The sequence below is a fragment of the Mustela erminea genome, chromosome 1 (genome assembly GCF_009829155.1).
Source record: "Mustela erminea isolate mMusErm1 chromosome 1, mMusErm1.Pri, whole genome shotgun sequence".
Taxonomy (NCBI): Eukaryota; Metazoa; Chordata; class Mammalia; order Carnivora; family Mustelidae; genus Mustela; species Mustela erminea.
In genome coordinates this window covers 43,663,532-43,690,450 of record NC_045614.1, presented here as the reverse complement: position 1 = coordinate 43,690,450, position 26,919 = coordinate 43,663,532, and the positions used below count along the sequence as shown (strand labels likewise).

The 26,919-nt window shown below is 37.0% G+C and overlaps 1 protein-coding gene across 1 annotated transcript in view; it reads right to left on the bottom strand.

Annotated features, from left to right (window-relative positions):
- Positions 1 to 26,919, bottom strand: part of LOC116579765 (contactin-6-like) — a 298,551-nt gene that overhangs the window by 225,114 nt on the left and 46,518 nt on the right. Inside the window, 1 exon segment of the mRNA XM_032325481.1 lies at positions 9,107 to 9,246. Coding sequence (XP_032181372.1) covers positions 9,107 to 9,161 — 55 coding nt within the window. The 5' untranslated portion in view covers positions 9,162 to 9,246.

The following is a 26,919-nucleotide window of genomic DNA, read 5'->3' as shown; positions in this document are numbered from 1 at the left end:
TCAGAATGGAGATCACTTTGAACATGGCTGAGAAAGACTGGATTTTACTTCATTGGAAGGAAGTGGATCCAAAGAAGGACAATGCAGGCGGAGACATTCATATGAGGAGTGGAAAAAATGTGCAGAGATCTCATTGGTAGTACAGTCTGACTTAAATGAAGGATACATGAAGGAGAGAGAGAGAAGATCTGGCCCAGGACACAGGCTGAATTAAATTAATTGGAGAACTTTCAATATTTGTTGAAGGAAATTGAATTTGAATGCTTGATTAGATGGTTTGAACTTCATAGGAAAAGGGATCTGTGGAGGTCCTGACACAGAGTAAGGACAAAATCCTCTGTGCTTGATGAAGATTTGCCTCTATAGGAGTCTGTGTCAATAAGCTATGTATTGCGAAGGATATAGGGGATGCCTTGAAATAGGTAGAACACATAGGAGGCTACTACAAAAGTCTAGAGGAAAGGTAAAGGGGGATCGAACTGACTGATAATCCTGGGACTGGGAAGGAATGGACACATACATCTTGAGATGAAATACAGCTCAAAGGTTTTAAATATTCAGATTATTTGTGACACAGTACCAGTGGGTATCTGCTACCCAATAATATTAAAGTACCACTGGCTGTATGTCAAGTATGCTGGTCCTTGAACAAACAACACTGAAATTATGCCTGCCCAGGTCAAGTGTGCCTGAGCAAACATTGTGTGTTCAGTATACACCGTGAATTTTTTAAAGAGTAAAAAAAGTGCCTGAAACCAAATGATATATTGTGATTAAAATGCATATGTTTAAAAGTAGATTCTAATAATATACATAAAAATTCTAAGTGTTTGGGGATATTGGATTACCCTTGAGTAGTTTTGGGGACTTACTTTGAGAGGTCAATCATTTATTAATTTATTTAAAAAATATTTATTGAATGCTTACTATGTGTCAGACATTCTACTAGGCATAAGAGATGGAGCCACATACATGGGTGGAAATATTTTTACCTGCATTAGCATTTGTATTCTACTAGATATAAATAGAAAATGGAAAAGTAATAAACAAATGTATAAGTTATTCCAGATAGTAACAAGTACACTAAAGACAGTAAAAAAGGTTGCTAAGAGTGACTGGGGCCAGCAGTGGGATCAAGTGCTGGCTACCTCTATAGCTGGTCTCTTTTCTTTTTTTTTTTTTTTTTTTTCTTTCTTTCTTTCTTTTTTTTTTTTTTCTTTTTTGATAGGTTTCTAAGAGATCATTCCATGGAGATGACTAATTGGAGATGGGCATAAGGGAAAGAGCCAGGCATAGAGAGATTTGAAGAGCGCTCCAGGCAACTGAACAGGAAAGGAAAAGTCCAGAGCAGAGAATAATCTTGATATTTCTGGGAGCATAAGAAAGAATTATGGCTCAAGTGTAGTAAGCAAAGGGGAGTTTAGTAAAAGTTGAGATGAAAAAGGCTGAAAAAAGTCAGATTAACTAGTTTCTTGCTAGCCATAAGGAGGTTGATTTAAGTCTTGGGAAAGTTTTAAATAGAAGAAAAATTTTATCAAAATGCCCATGTTATTTTCGATTTGTGGTTAAACTATTTATGGTATCATTAAAATAAAAATATTACCTGATGTTATCACCTCTAAAGAACGGTTGACCCTCTCCTTCAAAGACTTGGAGTTAAAAGAACTATGTTCCACATTCTCATCTATTAAGGGCCAAACATTCCCTATAGAATGCCTCATCTGCATACCAATCATTTCCTTCTAGTGCTGACAAAACAGAAATTTTTTTTTCTACATTGTTATCGGTCTTAAAAAACAATTTCATTTAGGTTTTAAGAATCAATTACTTTGCAGGAAGATTTTATAATCATATAAACACCTTTATCAGTAGGCATTGCATAAAAATGGTGTTTTCAGCATTTCTAAATTGGGCCATCTCTATTAGAAATTGCAAAGATGTCACTTGACTTAAAAATATAGCCTGGTGTTCCATTCCTAAAGGTGCTATTATGCTAACAATAAATCTGAACAAGACCGTAGGCAGAGTGTGGGTTGTGATGTACTCAATATTCATCACACTCTGACCCAAAGGAATATCCATTATGTGCTTCTGGGATCCTTGAGCAAAGCAGGTTTATTACACCTGCCAATTTTCATGGATTTGCTGTGTGATACATCGTCTACTTTGAAGAAATCTTGGTTACAGTACATATTTCCATTCTTGCAGCTTTCTCTCTCAGGTAGTTCATTTACTCTGGCTCTCAATTCAATAGAAGGCTATGCTTGAAACAGAGTAAAATTTAAGCAATCATAAATACTTTTCAATGTCTCCTTATCGTAGTTCTCTGATTGTGAGTGTTTAGGAGGAGGTAGATTTTCTCTCAGATTCATTTCAGGCTGCTCCATTTGCAAAACAGCAAGCTATGTAAAAACACTGACACACAGGTTGTTGTTGTTTACTTTTTTGGTATAAGCTTTAAAAACAACTTTATTCAATTTTAAAAATCGATTACTTTGGGAGTTCGGATGATAATATAAACACATGTGTCAGTAGATACTGCACATAAATGGTGGCAGAAAAGTCATAACTCCTAGTCTCAGTTTATTCCTCAAGAGTAATTAATACAGAGGGAGAAACCAGCTCATTAGACTCTGATGACACAATACAATAGTTAGAATGCCTAAAGGAGGCCTTTAATACTACTCTGCCAATAAATGTACTAGCTCCATGTAGACTTCCTTAAATTATTCAGTTTCTCTCTGAAACACAAGTAAGTCTCACAGTGAATAACCAGTACTACTTCAGGACTGACCAAATAGGTTTTCAAGTCCATAATTTTGTAAAATATGTATAGAATTCTCAGCTGTAACAAATAAATACAAATGGCACACAGATAAGCCTTACATTCATGAACCAAGTGGAGTGTTTAGAAAAACTACCAGTTAAGTGATAATATTTTGTTAAAATAACAAAGTTAAAAATAGAATAGGCAGAACTTCTTAAGAGGATATGAATTTTGATTGCCATGGAAATAAAATTCCTTAAAACTATTAAGGGTTGCTATTTATTATGTTCTATAATATAACACCAGCCACTGATCTTCACTGGCATATTCTTAAGAACTGCCAAGCACGTTATTAGGCACTGGGTTTAAAATAATATTATCTCTAAGCCCAGATGACCCAAAACAGACACAGCACAGGATTCAGCTGATTATTACTTTTATCCTATTATTTAATGTTTTAAAATGTTTTACAATTGTCTAGCCAAACTATGAAAAGAACCCAGATGTCCATCAACAGATGAATGGATCAAGAAGATGTGGTATATATACACAATGGAATACTATGCAGCCATCAAACGAAATGAAATCTTGCCATTTGCGATGATGTGGATGGAACTAGAGGGTTATGCTTAGCAAAATAAGTCAAACGGAGAAAGACAACTATCATATGATCTCCCTGAAATGAGGAAGTGGAGATGCAACGTGGGGGGGTGCTGGGGGGTAGGAAAAGAATAAATGAAACAAGAGGGATTGGGAGGGAGACAAACCATAAGAGACTCTTAATCTCACAAAACAAACTGAGGGTTGCTGGGGAGATGGGGGTTGGGAGAAGAGGGGTGGGGTTATGGACATTCGGGAGGGTGTGTGTTACGGGGAGTGCTGTGAGGTGTGTAAACCTGGCAATTCACAGACCTGTACTCCTGGGGCTAATACTTATATGTCAATTAAAAAAATTTTTTTTTACAATTGTCACATTTTTAAATGTGAAAACTTGAATTTTGCAATTTGCCTATAATTTATCAAATTTTACACAAAAATCATAGTAAAGTGAAAGATTTAAAAGAAACCCATTTCTCACACTTGTGATATTCTGTTATCAACAGAATCTGATCCTACATGGCTTTTCAGCTTCTTCATTACATCCACTATAGATTTGCTCTAGGTACTTTGTTTAATATTTATCCTAAGAAAAAATATTTCTTTGTGAAAACTTCCTGTGTATTGTCTAAAAGAAAATTAGAGTTTTCTTCCATTTATCAATGTGGTCTCCAAATTATCCTATTAATATTTATGTTGTCCCTACTCTAAAGGCATGCACACGCCTCAGTAATTTGGGGGCTAAAAATCAAACTTCCAAGTCTATACTAAACCTGTTGATTTTTTTTTTCCTTCCAGGAAAAACTGTGTCTTTTCCTTATTCCTTTATTTATTCTGTTCCTTATTTCCCTGTAGTGATTTGGCATTAATTCCAGGTGGAATTTCATGTTTAGCCTAAGCTTAGCATCTTCAGTAATTTATACCAAAAATAAATTTCCTGGGGCACCTGGGTGGCTCAGTGGGTTAAAGCCTCTACATTTGGCTCAGGTCATGGTCCCAGGGTCCTAGGATTGAGCCCCATGTCAGGCTCTGCTCGGTGGGGAGCCTGCTTCCTCCTCTCTCTCTCTCTGCCTGCCTCTCTACCTAATTGTGATCTCTGTCTGTCAAATAAATAAATAAAATCTTAAAAAAAAATAAATTTCCTAACCTGTACTAGACAAGATTCTTTCCATCACATGGGACAGCATCTCAATATAAGTTAGTCTTATATGAAAAAGGGACATCTTATTGGCTTATCTTACTTAAAGTTCCAAAGGTAGAATTAAAAAAAAAAAAAAATTGTGCTTTTCTTCCCTTGGATTGTCCTACTTCTGTGTTAACTTCATTTTCAGACAGACTCTCCTTTATAGTGGCCCTGGGTATATCCTTCCACTAACTAGAACAACACAAATGCAATGCCTCCCTGTCATTTTATTTTAGTAAAAATCTAGATTTGCTAGATAAAATATATAAGTAGATTGAAGATTGAAAAAAAAGCAGCGGATGTCCTCTTTGAACACTCCCACATTAAGTACTCTTTACTGTGTTGCTCGTGCAGCAACTTGTACTTAACTGCATATATTGACTTACTTGCTTGTTTCCCTTTTTAGACTGTAGGGTGAAGGGGGCAGGGACCAGGGCCTCTTGTTTTTGAAGGTCAACATCTAGCTCAGTGCCTGGAACATATGAGCTACTAACACACATCTGTTGAATTGAATGGAACTGCTTTCTTTAGTTTATTTGATAAATATTTCTAGACCATCTGCTAGGTGGTGAAGAAACAGTAGAGAATATAGCAGATGGAAATCACTGCCCACATGGAGTTTCCATTCAAATGGTTTGAAACTTTTAAATATTACTAGAACTTCATCTCAGAAACCCTATGACAATATCATTATAGCACACATTTATTGGGATAGACTAGACCAATTTTTTCTCAGAGGAAATGATAAGACTAAGGTTTTTTTTTTTTTTTCTTTTTTTTTTTAAAAGATTTTATTTATTTATTTGATAGAGGCAGAGAGAGAGAGGGGGAACCAGACTCCTTGCTGAGCAGAGAGGCCAATGCGGGGCTCAATCTCAGGACCCTGAGACCATGACCAGAGCTGAAGGCAGAGGCTTTAACCCACTGAGCCATCTAGGCGCCCTCCAAATTTTTTCTACTTGGTGAAAATGCAAATAGGACCAACAACACTGAATCTTTCATTCATTCATTCATTCATTCATTCAACAAATGCTTACTGAATCTCTGCCAAGTGCCAGGAAGATATAGTCCCAGACCCCTGGAGCGTAAGGTCTAGTGAGGAAGAAACATATTGCCTTGGTTTCCTACAGCTCCTATAAAAATTATGACATCATGGCCTGAAACAACACACACTAATTTTCTCACAATTCTGGAGATCAGGAGTCCAAAATGGGTTTCCCATGGCAGAAACCATGGTATCCACAGGGCCACACTCCCTCCAAAGGTAAAGGGGGTGAATCCATTGGTTCCCTTGTCTTTTCTAACTTCGAGAGCTTCATTCCTCTCATTCATTTTCTGATAGTCCCCTCCTCCATGCTTAAGGTCAACAGCACAGTATCTTCAAATCTTTTTCTACTGTTTTCATATTGCCTTCTGCTCTGTGTCCAAATCCCCCTTTGCCTTCTTCTTATAAGGGCACTTGGGATTTCCCACACGGATTTTTCAGAATAATCTACCCATCTCAAGATCTTTTTAACTTAATCACATCTTCAAAATCCATTTTGTTATTAAATATAAAATTCAGTTTTCAGAAACTAGAGCTTAGATATTCTTGGGGCTGTTATTTAGTCTATCAAACACATAAATAAAATAATTTAAAAATATATGATTAGTGGTTAGTATCTTAATGAAATGGGCCTTAGTTTTCTTACAATATTGAAAAAATACTAAGATAGAAAAATAGATCTTTTAAACACTCACAATTTAAAAAATGTGCCAGAATCATAACATACACCTACATGGACTATGATTTATAGTAAAGGCTTAAGGACCTATGTCTATAATAAAGGTGGTAGAAGAAGTTGTAAACTTAATGAAAACAAACAAATCAAAAGAAAACAGGAGAAGAGTTTGGGGGCAAAATTTTGTTTTACTTTAGAGTCTAGGAGTGCCTAGTTGGCTCAGTGGGTTAAGCAACTGACTCTTGGTTTCAGCTCAGGTCATGATCTCAGGGTGGTGAAAGGAGCCCCAGGTCCAGCTCTGCACTCAAGGCAGAGTCTGCTTGTCCCTCTCCCTTTGCTCCTTCCTGCCACTTGCTCTCTCTCTCAAACAAACAAAAAAATAAATAAAATCTTAAAAAGAAAGAATCTGGGAAGATTCAAAATACCAAAAGTTTCAAAAGATTATATCAGTGAAAATAGGAAGGAAAAAGCAGGTAATTGTAAAAGACTTACTAGCCTTTCAGAATTTTTTTTTTTTGGTTATTTATTTTTTTATTTTTTTTGTGTGTTATGTTGGTCATCATACAACACATCATTCGTTTTTGATGCAGCGATCCAAGATTCACTGTTTACATACAATGCCCCCGTGTTCCATGCAATATGTGCCTTCCTTAATACCGACCACCATAGCCTTTTACAATTTATAAAAAGTAAGTTTTGGGAAAGCAAAGAAGATATTTTACATATGCACAGAAATAGCATTTCCTCATCAGAAAATCTGATTTTCCAAACTAGCATAGTATCTGCAAGTAGGAAGACACACCATGAGATCTCTAAAAGCAAATAAATAAACAAATAAACAAATTTAAAGCAATGCTCTCTTGTGTATACATTATCAAAATCCTTACCTCTGGAGCAATGTTTAGCTCAGACTATTTTATTTAAATAGCTATGGTTAAAAAAATAAAAGAAAGAAAGAAAAAAGATCCAATCTGTTCTTTCACAAGGAAATTGTGCACCAAGGACATATGATTATTTTTCCCTTTAGACTAAAGCAAAAGGACATGTTGAATCACATCCAATTTGGATAAATAAAAGTTAATAGAAGAATTGGTGGATTTCTCAGATCTAATATGCATTCTGAGAATAATAATTTATTTTAATTTAACACAAAAGGTGTTTTAGAGCTACTATGCTGATTCAATATACATATTTAAAGGGCAAATGTTGATGCTAAATTTTGACAGGAAACTGAAATGTGAATGTATGTGAAGTGGGAAGAGAATTTCTTATTCACACATGTATAATTTGGGGGCAACTTGAGGACTCTGCTCTGTCCTTTTTTAATTTATTACGAAAAGAGACATTATTATTTAACTCTGAATCTTTGTTACAGAGAGAAGTGACATGAATCAAAATAATGTAATCACTGGAATAAATATGACTAGTACTTCTAAACACCTTTATTTATATGGTTTTCTGATTCTAATGGTTAATTTCTACATATTTTAGCATTTTCATAGCTTTCAAGATTAGTGTTATCTTTCCATTTCTTGGAATTGCTATTAAATATGTGTCTCTTCTAATTGCTGCTTTTCTGGCTTGTAAATTACTATGTTAGTTTCTGTGTTCTTCCAGTATATTACTGCCTTTTTTTTAAAAAACAAATATATGAACTTCAAAAGTACCCATTATTACACAGTTGGTGGGAAGCAGCATGGCATGGTAGAAGGGCTGCTCTGACAGTGAGATAGTCTAGCTGATGTCCAAACTCTGTGACAACTCAAATATATAAACTTGACAATTAAGAAAAGAACTCTATGATCTTAACAGACCAGGGCTGGTGATTTAGAAGAAATGGCCAATATTACTCCCTTTTTTATTTCTGTGCCCCTTTATATTATAGCTTTGCAGCTTTTCTATCAAGAGATGAAGTATATTTCTAAACCCCTTGAATCTGGACTGGTCTTGTGACTTAGAGTGGTTAAAAGAAGGTAGCAGAAATAACACTGTGCCAGTTGCAAGTCTCAACAACATGGTATTTCGCATGCTCCTGATTTCTCCAGGCACTCTAAGCAGTCACTATGTGAAAAAGCCCAGAGACACAGAGGATGAGTTACCTGAACCAAGGTCAATGCAGCCTAGTTGTCTCAGCTATGAATATCCTCCACCAGCCTAGTACCAGATGACCTACGTGCTGACCACAGATGTTATTCACCCAAGCCAAAACTAAAAGAACAGCCCTGAGTGAGACTATCTTAAGTTGCCAAATTTCAGATTGTCAACTAAATACATGGTTATTACTTACTTTAATCTACTTAGATTTGGGATGGTTTGTTACACAGCAAAAGCTAACTGACACAGCAATATTAACAGATATAGTTGAGTAGAAGAATTCATATCATTGAAATGGGAAGAGCAATTTCAAAGGTTATTTCTAGTTTTGATATAACATTCTTTATTGCATTTTCTTCTATTTCAATATAGTTTTATACCAGATTTTAAATTTGAGAGAAAATAGATATTTCAACCTTAATCTTCAATGACTTCAATACACAGGAAATTAAAAAATAACTATTCTTCATTGTTTATTGATGCAAAAATCATTTAATTGCATCCTTCCACAATAAAAATTTCATATGTGACAATTTATAACTAAAATATTAGTTCTGTTTAAAAATAGGGCTTGATATATTTTTTTAAGGATCCTATATTAGCCATAGAAATTACCTTAACATTTTTATCACTTAGTAATTCAAATAATATAAGCATTAAGCATTTGAAAGTTGTTTCACATATGAAAAAAAGTAAAATGCCAATAGATTATCAATCAAAATTCATAATAATAGGATACATTACCTGCACAAGTATTTATGAGTGGCAGCAGAATTATCAGTTTCCATAGCAACCTCATTTCCACTTTCTGAGGTCAAAATTTCTCCCATACAATCAGCAGGAAAAAAAAAAAATGTCTATCTTCTAGTCAGTATCTCAAGAGTCTGAAAAAAAACAAAATTGTCATGAAATGAAAAATATACAAATATGAGTACTTAAAATGTATATGCATTATTGGACATTATTTAATCTAATATGAATATATTATTATCCAAAATAAAGCAATCTAAATGTCTACCTTTTATGTATATGTATGTTTTGCAAAGTTTCTACAATTTCAACTCATATTTCCATAATTTCAGTTCATACCTTTGATACACATGTTATTTGCTATGAGATTTGATGTAGTAGATAATGGGGTGGGATGCAATTCAATTGAATGAATGTATTATGTAGATTAAAACTTTCACTATTAGAATTTTGAGTTTAATTGCTTTTTTTTTTTTTTGTATTTTTTTTTTTATTTCCAGCATAACAGTATTCATTATTTTTGCACCACACCCCGTGCTCCATGCAATCCGTGCCCTCTATAATACCCACCACCTGGTACCCCAACCTCCCACCCCCCGTCCCTTCAAAACCCTCATATTGTTTTTCAGAGTCCATAGTCTCTCATGGTTCACCTCCCCTTCCAATTTCCCCCAACTCCCTTCTCCACTCTAAGTCCCCATGTCCTCCATGCTATTTGTTATGCTCCACAAATAAGTGAAACCATATGATAATTGACTCTCTCTGCTTGACTTATTTCACTCAGCATAATCTCTTCCAGTCCCGTCCATGTTGCTACAAAAGTTGGGTATTCATCCTTTCTGATGGAGGCATAATACTCTATCCCCAGGGGTACAGGTCTGTGAATCACCAGGTTTACACACTTCACAGCACTCACCAAAGCACATACCCTCCCCAATGTCCATAATCCCACCTCCCTCTCCCAAACCCCCTTCCCCCAGCAACCCTCAGTTTGTTTTGTGAGACCAAAAGTCATTTATGGTTTGTCTCCCTCCCAATCCCATCTTGTTTCATTGATTCTTCTCCTACCCACTTAAGCCCCCATGTTGCATCACCACTTCCTCATATCAGGGAGATCATATGATAGTTGTCTTTCTCCGCTTGACTTATTTCGCTAAGCATGATATGCTCTAGTTCCATCCATGTTGTCGCAAATGGCAAGATTTCATTTCTTTTGATGGCTGCATAGTATTCCATTGTATATATATACCACATCTTCTTTATCCATTCATCTGTTGATGGACATCTAGGTTCTTTCCATAGTTTGGCTATTGTGGACATTGCTGCTATAAACATTCGGGTGCATGTGCCCCTTTGGATCACTACGTTTGTATCCTTAGGGTAAATACCCAATAGTGCAATTGCTGGGTCATAGGGCAGTTCTATTTTCAACATTTTGAGGAACCTCCATGCTGTTTTCCAGAGTGGCTGCACCAGCTTGCATTCCCACCAACAGTGTAGGAGTGTTCCCCTTTCTCCGCATCCTCGCCAGCATCTGTCATTTCCTGACTTGTTGATTTTAGCCATTCTGACTGGTGTGAGGTGATATCTCATTGTGGTTTTGATTTGTATTTCCCTGATGCCGAGTGATATGGAGCACTTTTTCATGTGTCTGTTGGCCATCTGGATGTCTTCTTTGCAGAAATGTCTGTTCATGTCCTCTGCCCATTTCTTGATTGGATTATTTGTTCTTTGGGTGTTGAGTTTGCTAAGTTCTTTATAGATTCTGGACACTAGTCCTTTATCTGATATGTCATTTGCAAATATCTTCTCCCATTCTGTCAGTTGTCTTTTGATTTTGTTAACTGTTTCCTTTGCTGTGCAAAAGCTTTTGATCTTGATGAAATCCCAATAGTTCATTTTTGCCCTTGCTTCCCTTGCCTTTTGCGTTGTTCCTAGGAAGATGTTGCTGCGGTTGAGGTCAAAGAGGTTGCTGCCTGTGTTCTCCTCAAGGATTTTGATGGATTCCTTTCGCACATTGAGGTCCTTCATCCATTTTGAGTCTATTTTTGTGTGTGGTGTAAGGAAATGGTCCAATTTCATTTTTCTGCATGTGGCTGTCCAATTTTCCCAGCACCATTTATTGAAGAGGCTGTCTTTTTGCCATTGGATATTCTTTCCTGCTTTGTCGAAGATTAGTTGACCATAGAGTTGAGGGGCTATTTCTGGGCTCTCTATTCTGTTCCATTGATCTATGTGTCTGTTTTTGTGCCAGTACCATGCTGTCTTGATGACGACAGCTTTGTAATAGAGCTTGAAGTCCGGAATTGTGATGCCACCAACGTTGGCTTTCTTTTTCAATATCCCTTTGGCTATTCGAGGTCTTTTCTGGTTCCATATAAATTTTAGCATTATTTGTTCCATTTCTTTGAAAAAGATGGATGGTACTTTGATAGGAATTGCATTAAATGTGTAGATTGCTTTAGGTAGCATAGACATTTTCACAATATTTATTCTTCCAATCCAGGAGCATGGAACATTTTTCCATTTCTTTGTGTCTTCCTCAATTTCTTTCATGAGTACTTTATAGTTTTCTGAGTATAGATTCTGTGTCTCTTTGGTTAGGTTTATTCCTAGGTATCTTATGGTTTTGGGTGCAATTGTAAATGGGATTGACTCCTTAATTTCTCTTTCTTCTGTCTTGCTGTTGGTGTAGAGAAATGCAACTGATTTCTGTGCATTGATTTTATATCCTGACACTTTACTGAATTCCTGTACAAGTTCTAGCAGTTTTGGAGTGGAGTCTTTTGGGTTTTCCACATATAGTATCATATCATCTGCGAAGAGTGATAATTTGACTTCTTCTTTGCCGATTTGGATGCCTTTAATTTCCTTTTGTTGTCTGATTGCTGAGGCTAGGACCTCTAGTACTATGTTGAATAGCAGTGGTGATAATGGACATCCCTGCCGTGTTCCTGACCTTAGCGGAAAAAGCTGAGCAAAAGAGGGACAAACAGCTACTGGACCACGAGGGGAGAATTCGAGAGATAAGTGACACCATAAGACGAAACAACATTAGAATAATTGGGATTCCAGAAGAAGAAGAAAGAGAGAGGGGAGCAGAAGGTATACTGGAGAGAATTATTGGGGAGAATTTCCCCAATATTGCAAAGGGAACGAGCATCAAAATTCAGGAGGTTCAGAGAACGCCCCTCAAAATCAATAGGAATAGGCCCACACCCCGTCACCTAATAGTAAAATTTACAAGTCTCAGTGACAAAGAGAAAATCCTGAAAGCAGCCCGGGAAAAGAAGTCTGTAACATACAATGGTAAAAATATTAGATTGGCAGCTGACTTATCCACAGAGACCTGGCAGGCCAGAAAGAGCTGGCATGATATTTTCAGAGCACTAAACGAGAAAAACATGCAGCCAAGAATACTATATCCAGCTAGGCTATCATTGAAAATAGAAGGAGAGATTAAAAGCTTCCAGGACAAACAAAAACTGAAAGAATTTGCAAATACCTACCTCTCCTTTAAAAGCAATGCAATGGTAACATGACCATACATCTCTATTTTTCCCTGACAGTTTCTGTTTATTGAAATGTCAAAGCACAACTCAGAATAGTACCCTTTCCTCCTCCAAAAATGTTCTAGTATTCAAGATCAGTTATATGACCCACTTATTTGATGGACATTGGTTATTTCTCCAATGCAGCAATTTTTTCCCCTTCTTTCGATTAAAGCTCTGAGACTTTCTTTTGAGGAACCACTTCCCTAACCACCCTCAGTCCATATTACTGGAGTGGGATTGCCTCCACCTTCTAGCTCCAGAGATGAGGATGTAACCAGGGCCTTGTCAATCAGAAATCCATTTACCTCACTACAGTGTTTTATAAAAGGAAGAGCACATAAGCCAAACCAATCACAATCAAAACCATGACCTCTGTCAATATCATTAAGATGATTAAGTTGCAGGGGCGCCTGGGTGGCTCAGTGGGTTAAGACTCTTCCTTCGGCTCGGGTCATGATCCCAGGGTCTGGGATTGAGCCCCACGTAGGGCTCTCTGCTCGGCAGGGAGCCTGCTTCTCCTTCTCTCTCTGCCTGCTGCTCTGTCTACTTGTGATCTCTCTCTCTCTCTCTATGTCAAGTAAATAAATAAAATCTTTTAAAAAAAAGATGATTAAGTTGCTAACATAAAAATTTATTGATGCAATATAATATAATATAATATAATATTTCAGAAGGGCTGTCTTAACCCAATTTTGTAAATGTGGTTAAAAACTCTCAATTCCCCTTGGAAGACAGTTTACTAAGTCTTCACCCCAACTATTTCTTTTATAGGATCCAATACTCCTAGGTTATAGTGCACACAAACCCAATTTCTAGCAGTGTCTGGGTACCTAATACTCAGGAATGGTTCCTTCTTCCTTGGGCTGGTATAATTATTCAAAATATGCAATGTCACAGAAGCCCACAAATTCTAGCTAACCTCACCCCACCCCACCTGATATCCATGAGTTGCTTCCTACTCTCCCAGCTGGCTTTTATCCTGGCCCTTTGTACACTCCCCTACAAGGCTCTTGTCCCATCTCAGTCTGTAAGAAACAAGAGTTCTGCTTCATCCATCACAGTTTTATATATCTGAGTATTATTGTGTTTTGTTTTGCCATTCAAAAAACCTATAAAATCATACCTGATACCATGAAGTTATGAAACCACCTGCCATTCTTACATCCCTGGAATTTCCAGATGTGAACCAATAAAATGAAATTTTTGCCTAATCCAGTTTGTGTTGTATGTTTATCTCTTGCAACCAAAATTATTTGAATAGTACATTCATTCTTCACCCTGAATTTATATGAACTGTTTCTCAAAGACACCAGAGCAAACTGATAATCCCCGAGACTTGTATTTATCAAAGTTTCCATTGCATTGCCAGAATTTTCATCCCTTACCTTGAAGATAACACCATATGTCATACTTGCTAATAATACTTGGTATGGTATGTAATGTAGAGCTCATAGTTATTCCATAATTTGTGCTTGGTTTGTATTTGATAGCCAAACAATCTAGTACCACTAAGAAAAAGACTAAACTCGGAACCTAGAGACATTGCTTCTACTATTGTCTCTTTCACTTAATCAGCTTAGTAATGTTGAGTGATTCATTTATAATCACACTGACTGCCATTTTCCCCTTATGGAAATGGAGGGGTTTAACCTAGAGATTACCTTTATGTTTGTTCCAGCTCTAATATTCTAAAATTGTTTTATTCAACCCAGCATATAACTTCATAGCAAATATTTCTCTTTACCATCCTGTATTGAGAAAAAGTCTAGGAAATATTTTATATGGCAAAACTCTATAAAGATAGATTAATAGCTATTATTTATACATTGGTTGTCATTTGTACAAGTTCCATTTTTAAGAGTTTAAATTACATGAGGAAAGAGAGTACTCTGACTCAATGAAAGCCATCCGAATTAGAAGGTTTTGGTTATTTACTCACAGCCAAATAGCCTAGAAATATTCAGTAGGTAAAATTTATGCTTGTCACTGACACACAAAATAACCACAGGCATTATTTCTAGGTTCCTAGAACCCTAAAGATCATTTGAGGCAAAATAAAGGAGGCCAATATATAAACTTAAAAGAATTTCCAGAGCTCTAAAAAAGTTTCATAAATGCATCACCAGCATTTCGTTTTAGGTGAGGTTTATTTGGCCATGTAATCTTAAATATCATTTTGACCTGGAAAAATGGGAGTCTTGGTTCATGACCCAATTGCTAAGATCACTATTGTATTTGTACTGAACACACTTTGTTCTCTCTAGGCTGGGTATATTTTCTTTTGCTCTCATGGACTTTCTCAATGCATAAGTATTAATTTCACACTTCAACAAAAGAATATGTGTAAGTTCACAATTCATTTCTTGTAATTCCAAAATATGTATTTTTTAAATCTCTGTAAGTTAAAATATCTTTGTAAGTTGGATGGGAAAATTCACTGGGTGGTAAAACCTGTCCTGAGTTAATGTGAGGTTGTTCAGTCTGTTTTATTCAATTTATTATGAGTATTTACATGTTTTGCTGCTGAATCAGAAATGGTTGACAGAGCTGTTGCTCACTGGAGGTATTGTCTAAATACATATAAAATTATGCCACAGTGTCCTTTATTTATTTTTTTTTTTAATTTTACTTATTTACTTGAGACAGAGAGAGAATGATAAAGACAGGATGAGAGGGGAGAGGTCAGAGGGAGAAGCAGACTCCCCGTTGAGCAGGAAGCCCAATGCAGGACTTGATCCTGATACTGCAGGATCATAACCTGAGCCAAAGGCAGTTGCTTAACCAACTGAGCCACCCAGGCACCTCACAGTGTCCTTCTAAACGCTAAAACAGGGATCAGCAAACTACAGAATGATGACAAAATTTGGCTTCCTGTCTGTTTTTGTAAATAAAGTTTTCCTGGAACCCAACATGCCTGTTTACTTATGTACTGTATATGGCTATTTTTGTGCTACAAACAAAGGCAGAGTTGAATAGTTAAAACATATGAGACCAAAATGATCCTCAAGAAAATATATATTATCTGGTCCATTACAAATTTAGTTTCTGCACGTTATTCTGCTCAACCTTACTCTAATACATTGTAAGCTCTAAAATGTATTTGGCTATAAAGATTTCAGGTAAAGGATTGTGGTACTACACTTTTTTAACCCTATGTATGTACACTCAGCAAAAGTATAATCTGTTTAGCAGAAAAAAATGGGTCCTGTATTTTGAAGTAGCTTCAGCCAGTGAGTGTCCTGCCTTAAACTGACCTCTTTGTACTATGTGTTGTTGACAAGCATCTGAACCTAAAAAGCAGGTAAGAGAAGAATCAGAAACAATTGCTGTGACTGTGAGGTCACACCCAACATTAAGTATTCTTAACTCAGACAACACTAACAGTTTCTTTGAATGGTTCAGAATGACTGCTTTTTTAGAATTGGAAAGCTATTACTCAATCCACTCTTAGCTAAAAACCGGTCACCAGTCTATGAATTGCATACAATTGCCAGTAAACCAGGAATTAATTAGGAAAGTCAAGTATTAGCTAAACTGCAATCAGAAATTGGGGGGGTAGGGGATGTTGTCATGTTCAATTGTGGCATTCCAGCAGATATGGGAGGCAATAGGATTTATCAAAAGAGAAAGATTCTTTTCCTTTTAAAAAAAGAGGTTTCCAACTTCTGTTTGCACTGGGAACTAGGGACAGCAGCTTTAAAAAAAAAAAAAAAAAAAAAAAAAAAGGTAGGGTGAAGAAACCCCAGGGGATTCAGTTAGTTAGGCATCTGACTCTTGGTTTCAACTCAGATCATGATCTCATGGGTGGTGGGATTAAGCCCTGCATCAGGCTCTGCACTTGGTGGGGTATCTGCTTAAAAAATTCTCTTCCTCTGTGCCCTGACCTCTAAAATAAATAAGTCTTTTTTTTTTTTTTTTTTTTTTTTTTTAAAGTCAGGATGAGTGTGCATGTGTAGATCTCCAATAAGCCTTTGAAAGGGGCTCATATAGGATTCTAGCAGGTATTCACCTACCATACTCTGGAGCTTCAGAGAGTGCTTAAGATGACTTAACATATCACACTGAAGGACAGAAGGAAAATATGGGAAGTTATTCTTGTCCAACTCTCAATCTGATTCTCTTCAATAGTAGAGATAATGTAAGTCATACCGGTCTGGTGATGGAGAATTATGTTCATTAATACACTCTCTATAGAAATCCTCAAGTCAATTACAAATTATAACTGTTCCTTACCCCTTCTGTACTATATGAAATGATTTTCTCACTTTGATAGAAAAACAAAGTCCTGATACTACTGAATGGCTTGGTGATTGGTATGGCTCTAAATACAGGGTAATAGAATGGCCCATGCAGGAATATTACTTAAAATATTGGCCAACTTCTCTCTCTAATCGAGTCTCACTTATGTTGCTTTAGCATGAAAGAAAACCATTGTTGAAAGTGCATTAGTCCTAATGGGCTTTATTCTTTCTCTACTTACAGCAACACTGCTCTGACATTAAAGAATTTTGTAGCAGAGATCAAGATCCATTATCAGATTGTGTGTTCATCATCAGAACAAATGTGCTCAGCACTAATTGCCCTTTTGTTTTTAATTGACCGGTTAATTAACTGTATCAGATAAATTAAAAATCCCAAATCCATTTTCTTCAGGTACATTCACTGTTGTATTTCAGTGTGATCAAATTCCACAGACGGACAGAAGAGAATATGCTTAACAACTTTTACAACAGATTTCCAACCTCAGCATTCATGGAGTTATTTACTATCAAACTAAATCAATAATAAATTAAAAGATGAAATATTTATGATGTGAAAAAAATCTGGCTTGGAATAGGAAACCCTAAATGCCATTAAGTCAGGCAAAGTAGCAAGATAAATTGTACCATCACATTCTTTGTTTTCAGAATATAATGCTATCACTTATGATAATTGTTATGCCAGCTCTCAAAATAGGCAGTCATAATAGATGATAGATTAGTAGAAAGATATAACACAGCGTGTTTAATGCAATCACAGAAGAAGTATTACTTCTTTTCTTAGAGGAGGCATGATTACATGTTAAGTTGCTAACAGCATGAAATAAATGCAAATATGTTTGTTATGAAAATAGAATCATTTGCACATTTTTATTGTCGTTATTAGAGCAACCAAGCTGTAGAAGTCAACTCAGTCTTCAATATAGTTGATCTCAGATGACTTTTGGTTGAGGAGTCTAGCTGAAAGAGATTACTGTGGACAAACTGATTTTCTAACTAGTAAAAAATCATACTTTCAATGGATGCATAATTTAAAGAAACTGTATAGATGAAATAGGCCAGCCCTTTGCTTGCAAGGACGAGGACACTGAGGCCTAGAGCAGGTGAGTGCTAAATTTCAGTTCAGTTCAGGTCCTAGAACAGACTTGGGACTTGCTGGCACAACCCTGCCAGAGGGTTCTCTTTACTAGTTATTCCTCTTGATCTATGACTCAGGGCATGCCATCCAAATCTAAATAGCTTCAGCTTCTGTGGGTCCATTTTCCCAAATGTAAAATGTGTGTAATTGTACCTCATAGGATTAATGTGTTTACATTAATCAAAATAAGAGAATACAGGAGGGGTGATACTAGTTTGGAGGCTTTGTAATGTCCACTCTCCTCTCCCCTAAAGGGTGGCAAGAAATATCTGTTCAGCGAAATCCAAGTTTATTAGACTTATTGCAGAAAAGGAGAATATAACTTGACAGTCTTAGCACTACCTCAAAAGGGGAAGTTATGGGTGATATATATGTAGGATTTTATGGCCTGAGCTGAGTGATTTTAAAGTTGTTCTTGCAAGATGAGAACCTGAGTAGGACTGGGCACAGTTTATGGAATAATAGCTTTAGATGGATGGGCACCAGGAGGTGAGACTCTTGATGTGCGTCTTGAAATGTAAGCTTTATCCTGTAGAAGCAAATACTTCCTGAAGCAAATAACTAAATGATTCTTTTTTTTTTTTTTTTTTTTTTTTGCTTTCAGTATCATTTAACACAGGGATAGGAGTATGCCAGTTTTAGTTCTTGTATAATAGAACGGATGGACTGCTAACCAACCGTGAAAACAGAAGTTGGGAAACTTTTTCTATAAAGGATTAGACAGTAGATACTTTCAGTTTTGCAGATCTTTTGGCCTTTGTCACCACTACTTAAACCGACTATTGTAGCATAAAAACAGTCATACACAAGACAGTCACAGATGGAGTGGCTACATTCTAATAAAACTCTGTTTACCAAAAAAACAATCAAGGACAGAGTTTAGCCCGAGGTTGCAGTTTACCAATTCCTGACTAAAGAATGATGGAGAGTAGTGTCTAGTCATTAAGATATTAGCCCAAGTCTAATGAATATTTGGCTAATCTCTGGAATGACAGAAAGCTGAGAGGGATAGTAAACATATCAGATACCAAATTTCAGAAATACTGGGATTACAAAGAATGAAGTGCATGCATTTATTCCATTATTTTTAATCCAGATATTTTTGAACTTTGCTACTGTATAAAATATACATATAATAATGGTATGTATTATTTTACATACACACACACACACACACACACACCTATACATACCCACATATATACATGTTAAACAGACAGGAGAAGGTTATTTTTCTTTTCATTTTTTGAAACTTCATTACAAATTAGCCAAAAAAATAATCAAAACAGGAATATTTATAAGAAGATCCCATTAAAACAGATATGGGTGTGAAGTATTTTTGTTTTGTTTTGTTTTGAGGAAAGTATAAAATCTGGGGAGCAGTATTAGAGCAGCAGAGACGGAAAAAAACAAAACAAAACAAAACAAAAAAAACCTTTTACTTCCTTCTGTGCCTAAAAACATTTCATTAGAATATGAGAATTTTTTCAAAAAAATTTTCTGTTTTGCTACATTTTTCAAAGTAAAGAAAACAAAACAAAACAGATCAGTATAGGCCAAAAAATTACCTAAATCTAATAAATCATATTTAATAAGATATATATTATGTCTTACATTTAGGTTTAAAAATTGATCTACTTACTTAGAATTGGAGTGGGGTGGGGAAAACTGATTCTATATCAATTAATGCTTATAAAAGGACACAACATACACTTTGGGGTGATTCTGGGGCAACATTTTTATTTGTCTATTTTTTTACATAGTTGTCAAAAATCAAATATAACCAAGATTGCATTAATAAAAGCATAAGTGGTCAAAACAGGGGAGGTGTTATTTCTGTCTTAACCTGCATTTATGTAACCACATAGGGGGACTGTATTCTCTTCTAAACATCCTGGTTGAAGAGGAATTTTGACAAATTGAAACTCCCTTCAGGGAGCAGGGCAAGGATGATGAAGTGCCTAGCAACTTATGAGGGTCAGTAGAAAGAAATGAGTGTGTTTAGCCTGGAGAAGAGAGGTTTAGCAGGCAGAAAAGAGCCATCTTCAAATATTTGAAGGGCTGTCTTGTGGAAGAAGGATTAGACTTATTATTTGTGTCTCGGGAGAGCAGAACTGTGACCAAAGGGTAGACATTTCAGGGCAGCAAATTTCAGCTTAGTATCAGCCCAGAGCATTTTAACAAGTAGAATTGTTTAGCCAGTGGTTAAGTGTACTGGCTTTAAAACCTAGACAGCCTGGGCTTCTATCTCACAACCTACAGATACTTAATAGCTTTGTGACTTTAGAGAAAGTAAAATAGCCTCTCTGAGCCTGAATTTCGTGATAATTGTAATGGAAAAAGTATTATCTACTGCGTGGGGTTTATATGAGTATTCCACGAAATTGTTTCTACAAAGAGTAAAAGTAAAATGTTTTCTCTTTGAGATACCAAGTTCTTTATGACTAGGAGTATATAAGAGTAGCTGGATAACACTTTTTTCTGGATATTATAGATGGCATTTTTACATCATGGAGAAGGTTCAATCAGATGGCCTCTTAAGCCCTTCTAAACTTGTAGCTTTTTAATTCTGTATCAGAGTGGGAAGCCAGAAATCTTCTGGACCAGGGTTCCTTAGGTCATGGTTCAAAAGCTAGATTTTTGTAGCAGAATATTTACACAGGAGGAAACCCCTATAAAGATGGACATTTGGGTTTCTCTTTAAATATCTCAAGAGATATTTAAAGTATCTCACACCAGTCCAAATGGCTAAAATGAACAACTCAGAAAACAACAGGTGTTGAAGAGGATGCAGAGAAAGGGGAACCCTCTTACACTGTTGGTGTAAGTGGGAATCCTGTTGGTGGGAAAGCAATCCAAGTGGCTATATACAAGATACAGCCACTCTGGAAAACAGTATGGAGATTACTCAAAAAGTTAAAAATAGAGCTACCCTATGACCCAGCAATTGCACTAGTACGTATTTATCCAAAGGATACAAGCATAGTGATTCCAAGGGGCACCTGCACCCCAGTGTTTATAGCAGTAACTTCCACAATAGTCAAATGACAGAAAGAGCCCAGATGTCCACCAAGAGACAAATGGATAAAGAAGGCGTGGTACATCTATATAAACTAGAATATTACTCAGCCATCAAAAAGAATGAAATCTTGTCATCTGCAAGGATGTGGATGGAACTAGAGGGTATTAAGCTAAGCAAAAGAAGTCTGTCAGAGAAAGACAAATACCATATGATTTCACTCACATGTGGAATTTAAGAAACAAGATAGATGAACATAGGGGAAGGGAAGGAAAAATAAAATAAGACAAAAATTGAGAGGGAGGCAAACCATAAACTGAACTCTAGGAAACAAACCGAGGGTTGCTGGAGGGGAGGTGGGTCAGGGGGAGGGATAATTTGGGTGATGGGCATTAAGGAGGGCACTGGATGGAATGAGCACTTGGTGTTATATGCAATTGATGAATCACTAAATTCTGCCTCTGAAAGTCATAAAACAGTATATTTTCACTAAATTGAATTTAAATAAAGAATTTTTTAAAAAAATCTAAAGATCTGGCATCACTGGATCCACTTTTCCACACAGTAACAATACAAGAAAAATGCACTAATGACAACCAGTTTCGGGAGTGCTTTGTCCTTTTCCACTGTTTGCCTGTGTCTGGGGGCCCTCGATTGTTTCAGACCTATCCTCACTCTACCACCTGCTTGGTCTCTACCGTCTCTGCCTGACACCACCTGGGTGAGATAGCTGGGAGCAGAGTCCTTTTGGACTATATGACTGCACAGAGAAATAGAAGGAGGAGAAAGAATGAGATACCAGGAGGCTGGCTGAAAGGGAAGATCACAGGAAGAAGAGTAATATGACTTTTTGAAAACTGACTAGGCTCTATGCCAAGGATTGTACATGCACTGTCTCATTTAATTTTCTCAGCAGTCCTACAAGATATGTACAATGACTGCTTTCACTGTACAGTTGGGGGGACTAAAGTTGGAAGGGGTGAGGAATTGAACAAAGTACAGCCAACTAATCAGTGGCAGAAAAGTCCCTCATTTGACCAGTAACTGGTTTGAACCTTGAGCCTGTGCTTTTTACCACAATGGTTAATTTTATAGACTTTACAATTTTGCCCAAAGCTGTCTCTGGGAGATGCAGCTCAAATTTCTTTGCATTGAAAAAGAAAGATCTCTCCCTATTAGAGTTGCAAGCAGATGATTCCTCCTTCATTGTGAGTAATCTGAACTGTTATAAACTGTTATAACTGGTATAAAGCACTGGGCAAGGGTTCCCACCATGTGCTTTTCAGGCTTAAAAAAAAACAGCATGCAGTAAAATATTATGCAAACTACAAGGTTAAATAAGGTAAACAAAATCCTGCAGGATTTTTCACTGTCTCTGCTACTCGAAGGTATATACATTTTGAAGAGAAAGGTATGGTACATAGTGTTGCTAAGACTTCCAGGATCCTGGGATTCTGTTTTCTACTGTACTTTTCCTAGGGTGAATGCCCCAAAGAAGCACTTTGGGAAAACTTGATCCGGGCAAAAGAGCCCTGGACCAGAAAAGGAAAGGTCTCCAAGTCCCATCTCTGCCAATAGCTACTGATACAATCTGAGTTAAGTCTTAACAACCTCTGTTCCTAGGTTGCCCACAGTAAATATTGGGACAGTAGTATCTGTCCTCCTGACTGCTCCTAATTTTTGTAGGGATCAACTAAATAAAGGATTTGAGAGAGCTCTCTCAATTGGAAAAAAGTCCAAGATATACATCAGGGATTAAATGACTGAACTGTCACTCTCTCCTGCATAACTGATCAGGAAAATTGGCTGGATTCTAATCACTTTCATGCCAATCAGTGATTTCTCTGACCACATTTAATCGCATGTCTTCTCTTTTTAATGTCTGGATGTGTGAATTTTCCCACCTACCTTCAAGAGAATTATGAAAAGAAAATCTATATATTCATATTATCATGAATACATTAAAACTATGCAGTTGTAGGCTCTCTGCTGAGAAAGAACATACTTTCTTCCAGGCTATTCATTAAGGGAGAAAGGGTGAAAAAATAGTGAACACTCACAGCAGGATGTACACTGATTCCATTCTGTTCCCTTTGACTAAGGTTCATGGTCCCCGGCCCCTGGACAATTGGACCTTTTGCCTTCTCTTCCATCAACCTGTCCCCTGATATGTGCTCCTATTGGCAGTCCTGACCTCACAGAAATAGGAGTCGACTCAGGAGGAAAATGCAGTTGCCTGTCAACACTGTTCCTGCAAAAGTCTGGGAAATTCCTCAGCTACTGAGAGAGGGTAGAATTTTGAAAATAATAAAAATAAAAAGGAAAAAAGGAAAAAAAATAACTCATTTGGGAACAGGCAATGCCATTACACCTCAGTCTCTTAAGGGCTCCATTCTTTGCCTTTTTGAAGTTACAGAAATGGGGATCAGGCTTTTTTGTTGAAGGTGTGTTATTCTCATTAAATACATGGTCTTGAGAGGAGAGACTGTGGCAAGAGGCATGGGGAACCGACCTCATTCCCAGCCCTTGGCACCTTCTATTGCCTTTGGAGATAGCATTTGCAGGTAAAACAAATGCACCTATTGACCTGATCAGACATTTTCCCAAGGGGAGGGCATTAAGATACTGACACAAATTTCCCCCATTTCACGTATGTTCCTTGCCCCCTTACTAACAGGACTTAACTGCCTTCTAATACTTAAAATTCATGTTCCTATAAGTAACAGCCACTTTTATAAACTGATCTATAGTGTGAAAGGTGCTCTCTCAAATAAAATGTCTCATCTTAATTTCTTAAACTACCAAGCAAAAGAAAGTAAGGCTCAGAGAGATTCACAAACTTTCCCAGACCCACAAAGGATAAAGTGTGCATACTCTTTTAAAAGCACTGTTTTCTATAATGTACCCTGTGGTGACTTGGGACAAAACTGTAAGCCTAATCTGTATCCAGATCTATTCCACTGTGAGATATTAACAATGGGGAGGTAGTTAAGAAAGGATATGAAAAACCATACTCATTGCCTTCTGCAGAAGGGTAGACTGGCCCAGCTCAGGGGGGTGCGGTCGGGGCAGTGGGGTATTGAACCGAGGAATCTAAATGGGTCAGAGAGAGTTCACCACTGCCTGTAATCAGTGACGTAATTTCAGTGAGTTCAGCAACATTTTGAGTTTCTGAATTCTAAACTGAGATGAGAGAGCAGGCAATTCAACAGAGATAAGTAGGAGGGAAACTTCCAAATAATGTAACAGTACTTCAACTATTATTAGGTGAAAAGCATATAGATATATATGCCTGAGCTGGAACTTGTACGCAGATCTTTTGATTTCAAGACAAGGGCCCTTTTCATATTATATACAGGAAGCACAGGATTGTTGTCAGCTATCTGGATATATGTGCTTGGAATTACTCTGAAAAGAATATTAATTGGTTTCTAACATAGGAGGCAGGTTGAATGTGAAGGTAACTTGGGGAAAAGGTCTAAGGAAGGAGGATCTGTAGTGAGAATAAAAGTAGAGTGAGTGTTGTTCTCAAAGATGGCATTGGTTCTGTCAGACCATCCATGTCTGAAGGGAAATAAGAAAAATAGTCATTGACTCAGTGGCTCTGTGGGCTCCTCAAGAGAAGGCAGTAGTAGATAAGAGTCCACGCTTTGCAGCCAAGCTGCTCATTCTAGTCCAGCCTCTGCCTCTCACTAGGGGAGGCACTTGGTACAGGTTACTTAACTCTTCTGTGCCTTAGTTTCCTCCTCAATAAAATGAGGATAATAATAATAGCTTCTTTCCAGGTTTTAGGTGAGGACATCTTAATTCTATAAACTGCTTAAAAGAGCATCCCAGGGATGCCTGGGTGGCTCAGTTGGTTGGGGAGCTGCCTTCGGCTCAGGTCATGTTCTCAGTGTCCGGGGATCGAGTCCCACATCGGGCTCCTTGCTCGGCAGGGAGCCTGCTTCTCCCTCTGTCTCTGCCTGCCATTCTGTCTGCCTGTGCTCGCTCTCTCTCCCTCTCTCTCTCTCTGACAAATAAATAAAATCTTAAAAAACAAACAAAAAAAAATCTTAAAAAAAATGTTTAAAAAAAAAGAGCATCCCAAATGAAGTCAGGGCTCAAACAAATAATAGTTGCTATTATTACTGTCATCGTTATCATCATTATTAAGTACAAAAAAACCCCAAATTTGAAAGATCGGGTCATTTCCCAGGATGCTTCTATCTTTGATTATGTTGGTCTATCTTCCCAGAATTTTCTAACTTAAGCATTCTGCCAAGAGCTGATAACTTTTATTCCATGAAGATTTTTATTATAACTTCATTTAGAAATGCTTTCGTTTTCCTTTCAACTTCTAATTGATTTATCTTTAATGGGAGGAATAAATGAGGCATTTAAGGTCTGTCTGCTTTTTCATGATGTATTTTGCACCATCTATCGTTCAGGGTTGTGTCTGTATGTGTATATGTGTGTACATTTGTGTCCTTGTAAACAGGAGGGGTTAAGTTACATTAATTCACTGAGTGAGTGGGTGATTTGTTGGTACTTATGAACGCCTTAAATGTATTTCAGGGTGTTATGGAAAAAGCGATCCATAAGGAATAATAATTTTGAGTTACTGTTCTCTTTGTTATTTTGATAGAATTTAGCACAATCTCCTTGAAAGGTGATACACTAGACCTTTTAAATAAGAAGAGTGAACAGAAGTAAGTAGGCTTAACCTGGACTACATGCCTTCAAGTAACTGAACATTTGAGAATGAGAATATAAGTGAGGAAGAATTCTTTTTTTTTTTAAGATTTTATTTATTGATTGATTGATTTTAGATTTTATTTATTTATTTGACAGAGAGAGATCACAAGTAGGCAGAGAGGCAGGCAGAGAGAGAGGAGGAAGCAGGCTCCCCTCGGAGCAGAGAGCCCGATGTGGGGCTCGATCCCAGGACCCTGGGATCATGACCTGAGCCGAAGGCAGAAGCTTTAACCCACTGAGCCACCCAGGCACCCCTAGTAAGAATTATTTTTGCACTAAAGTGACTCCCAGTAAGGATGGCATCACCATATCTTTTTTTACCCATGTGTCTCATATGACATCAATGAGACAATCGATCTTTAGGTCCCAGAAGAGGTGCATAACTTCCAGAGAAAACAATGACTTCAGATTCTGCATGTGGATTTCCAGTGGCTTAAACCTGCCTTCCCAAATGTAAAATGGTACCCAGGTACAAGACATTTTTGGCTTAATGGTTACAAACAGAGTTTAAAAGGATATGAGTTTGAAAATGTATTGATCGTGTTACCCGATGTTATTCAGAGGTGTTAGCGTCAAAGAAAATATAAGCACAGCTGCATATCTCACAAATTTCAGGCCCAATCTGGTTGTCAATTCCCAGAACATTCTAGTTTTTCAGGGAACGTGTACATATAAATAAGCTAAATGCATGTGGAAAAGCACATACATCTTTTTTTTACAAATCACTTTCCTTCACTCTACCTGACATAAACTCCCTGATGTCCTGGCCAGAGTAGTATTTTTGGTGCAATATTTTTCCTGATTTCTCTATTGCCTCCTGGGGATCTGCCTTTCAAACATCTAATATGAATTTTCTCATGAATGCCAATGATATACAGCTACATTTTTCCTTTAAACTTTTCATCCCTCAGGCACTCCAAGTACTCTGTGACTACTTCCAAGATATCTGTAAGTAGATGAATAGCAATTACTTGTAATAGAGGGTAGAAAAGGCAAGGGCATTTTTATTGGTTCTGGGAAGATTTAACTACGTTGATACAGCATTTACTGAAAATCCCCATCACCCCCAGAGCATGATGAATGACCACCTCCACCTCAGT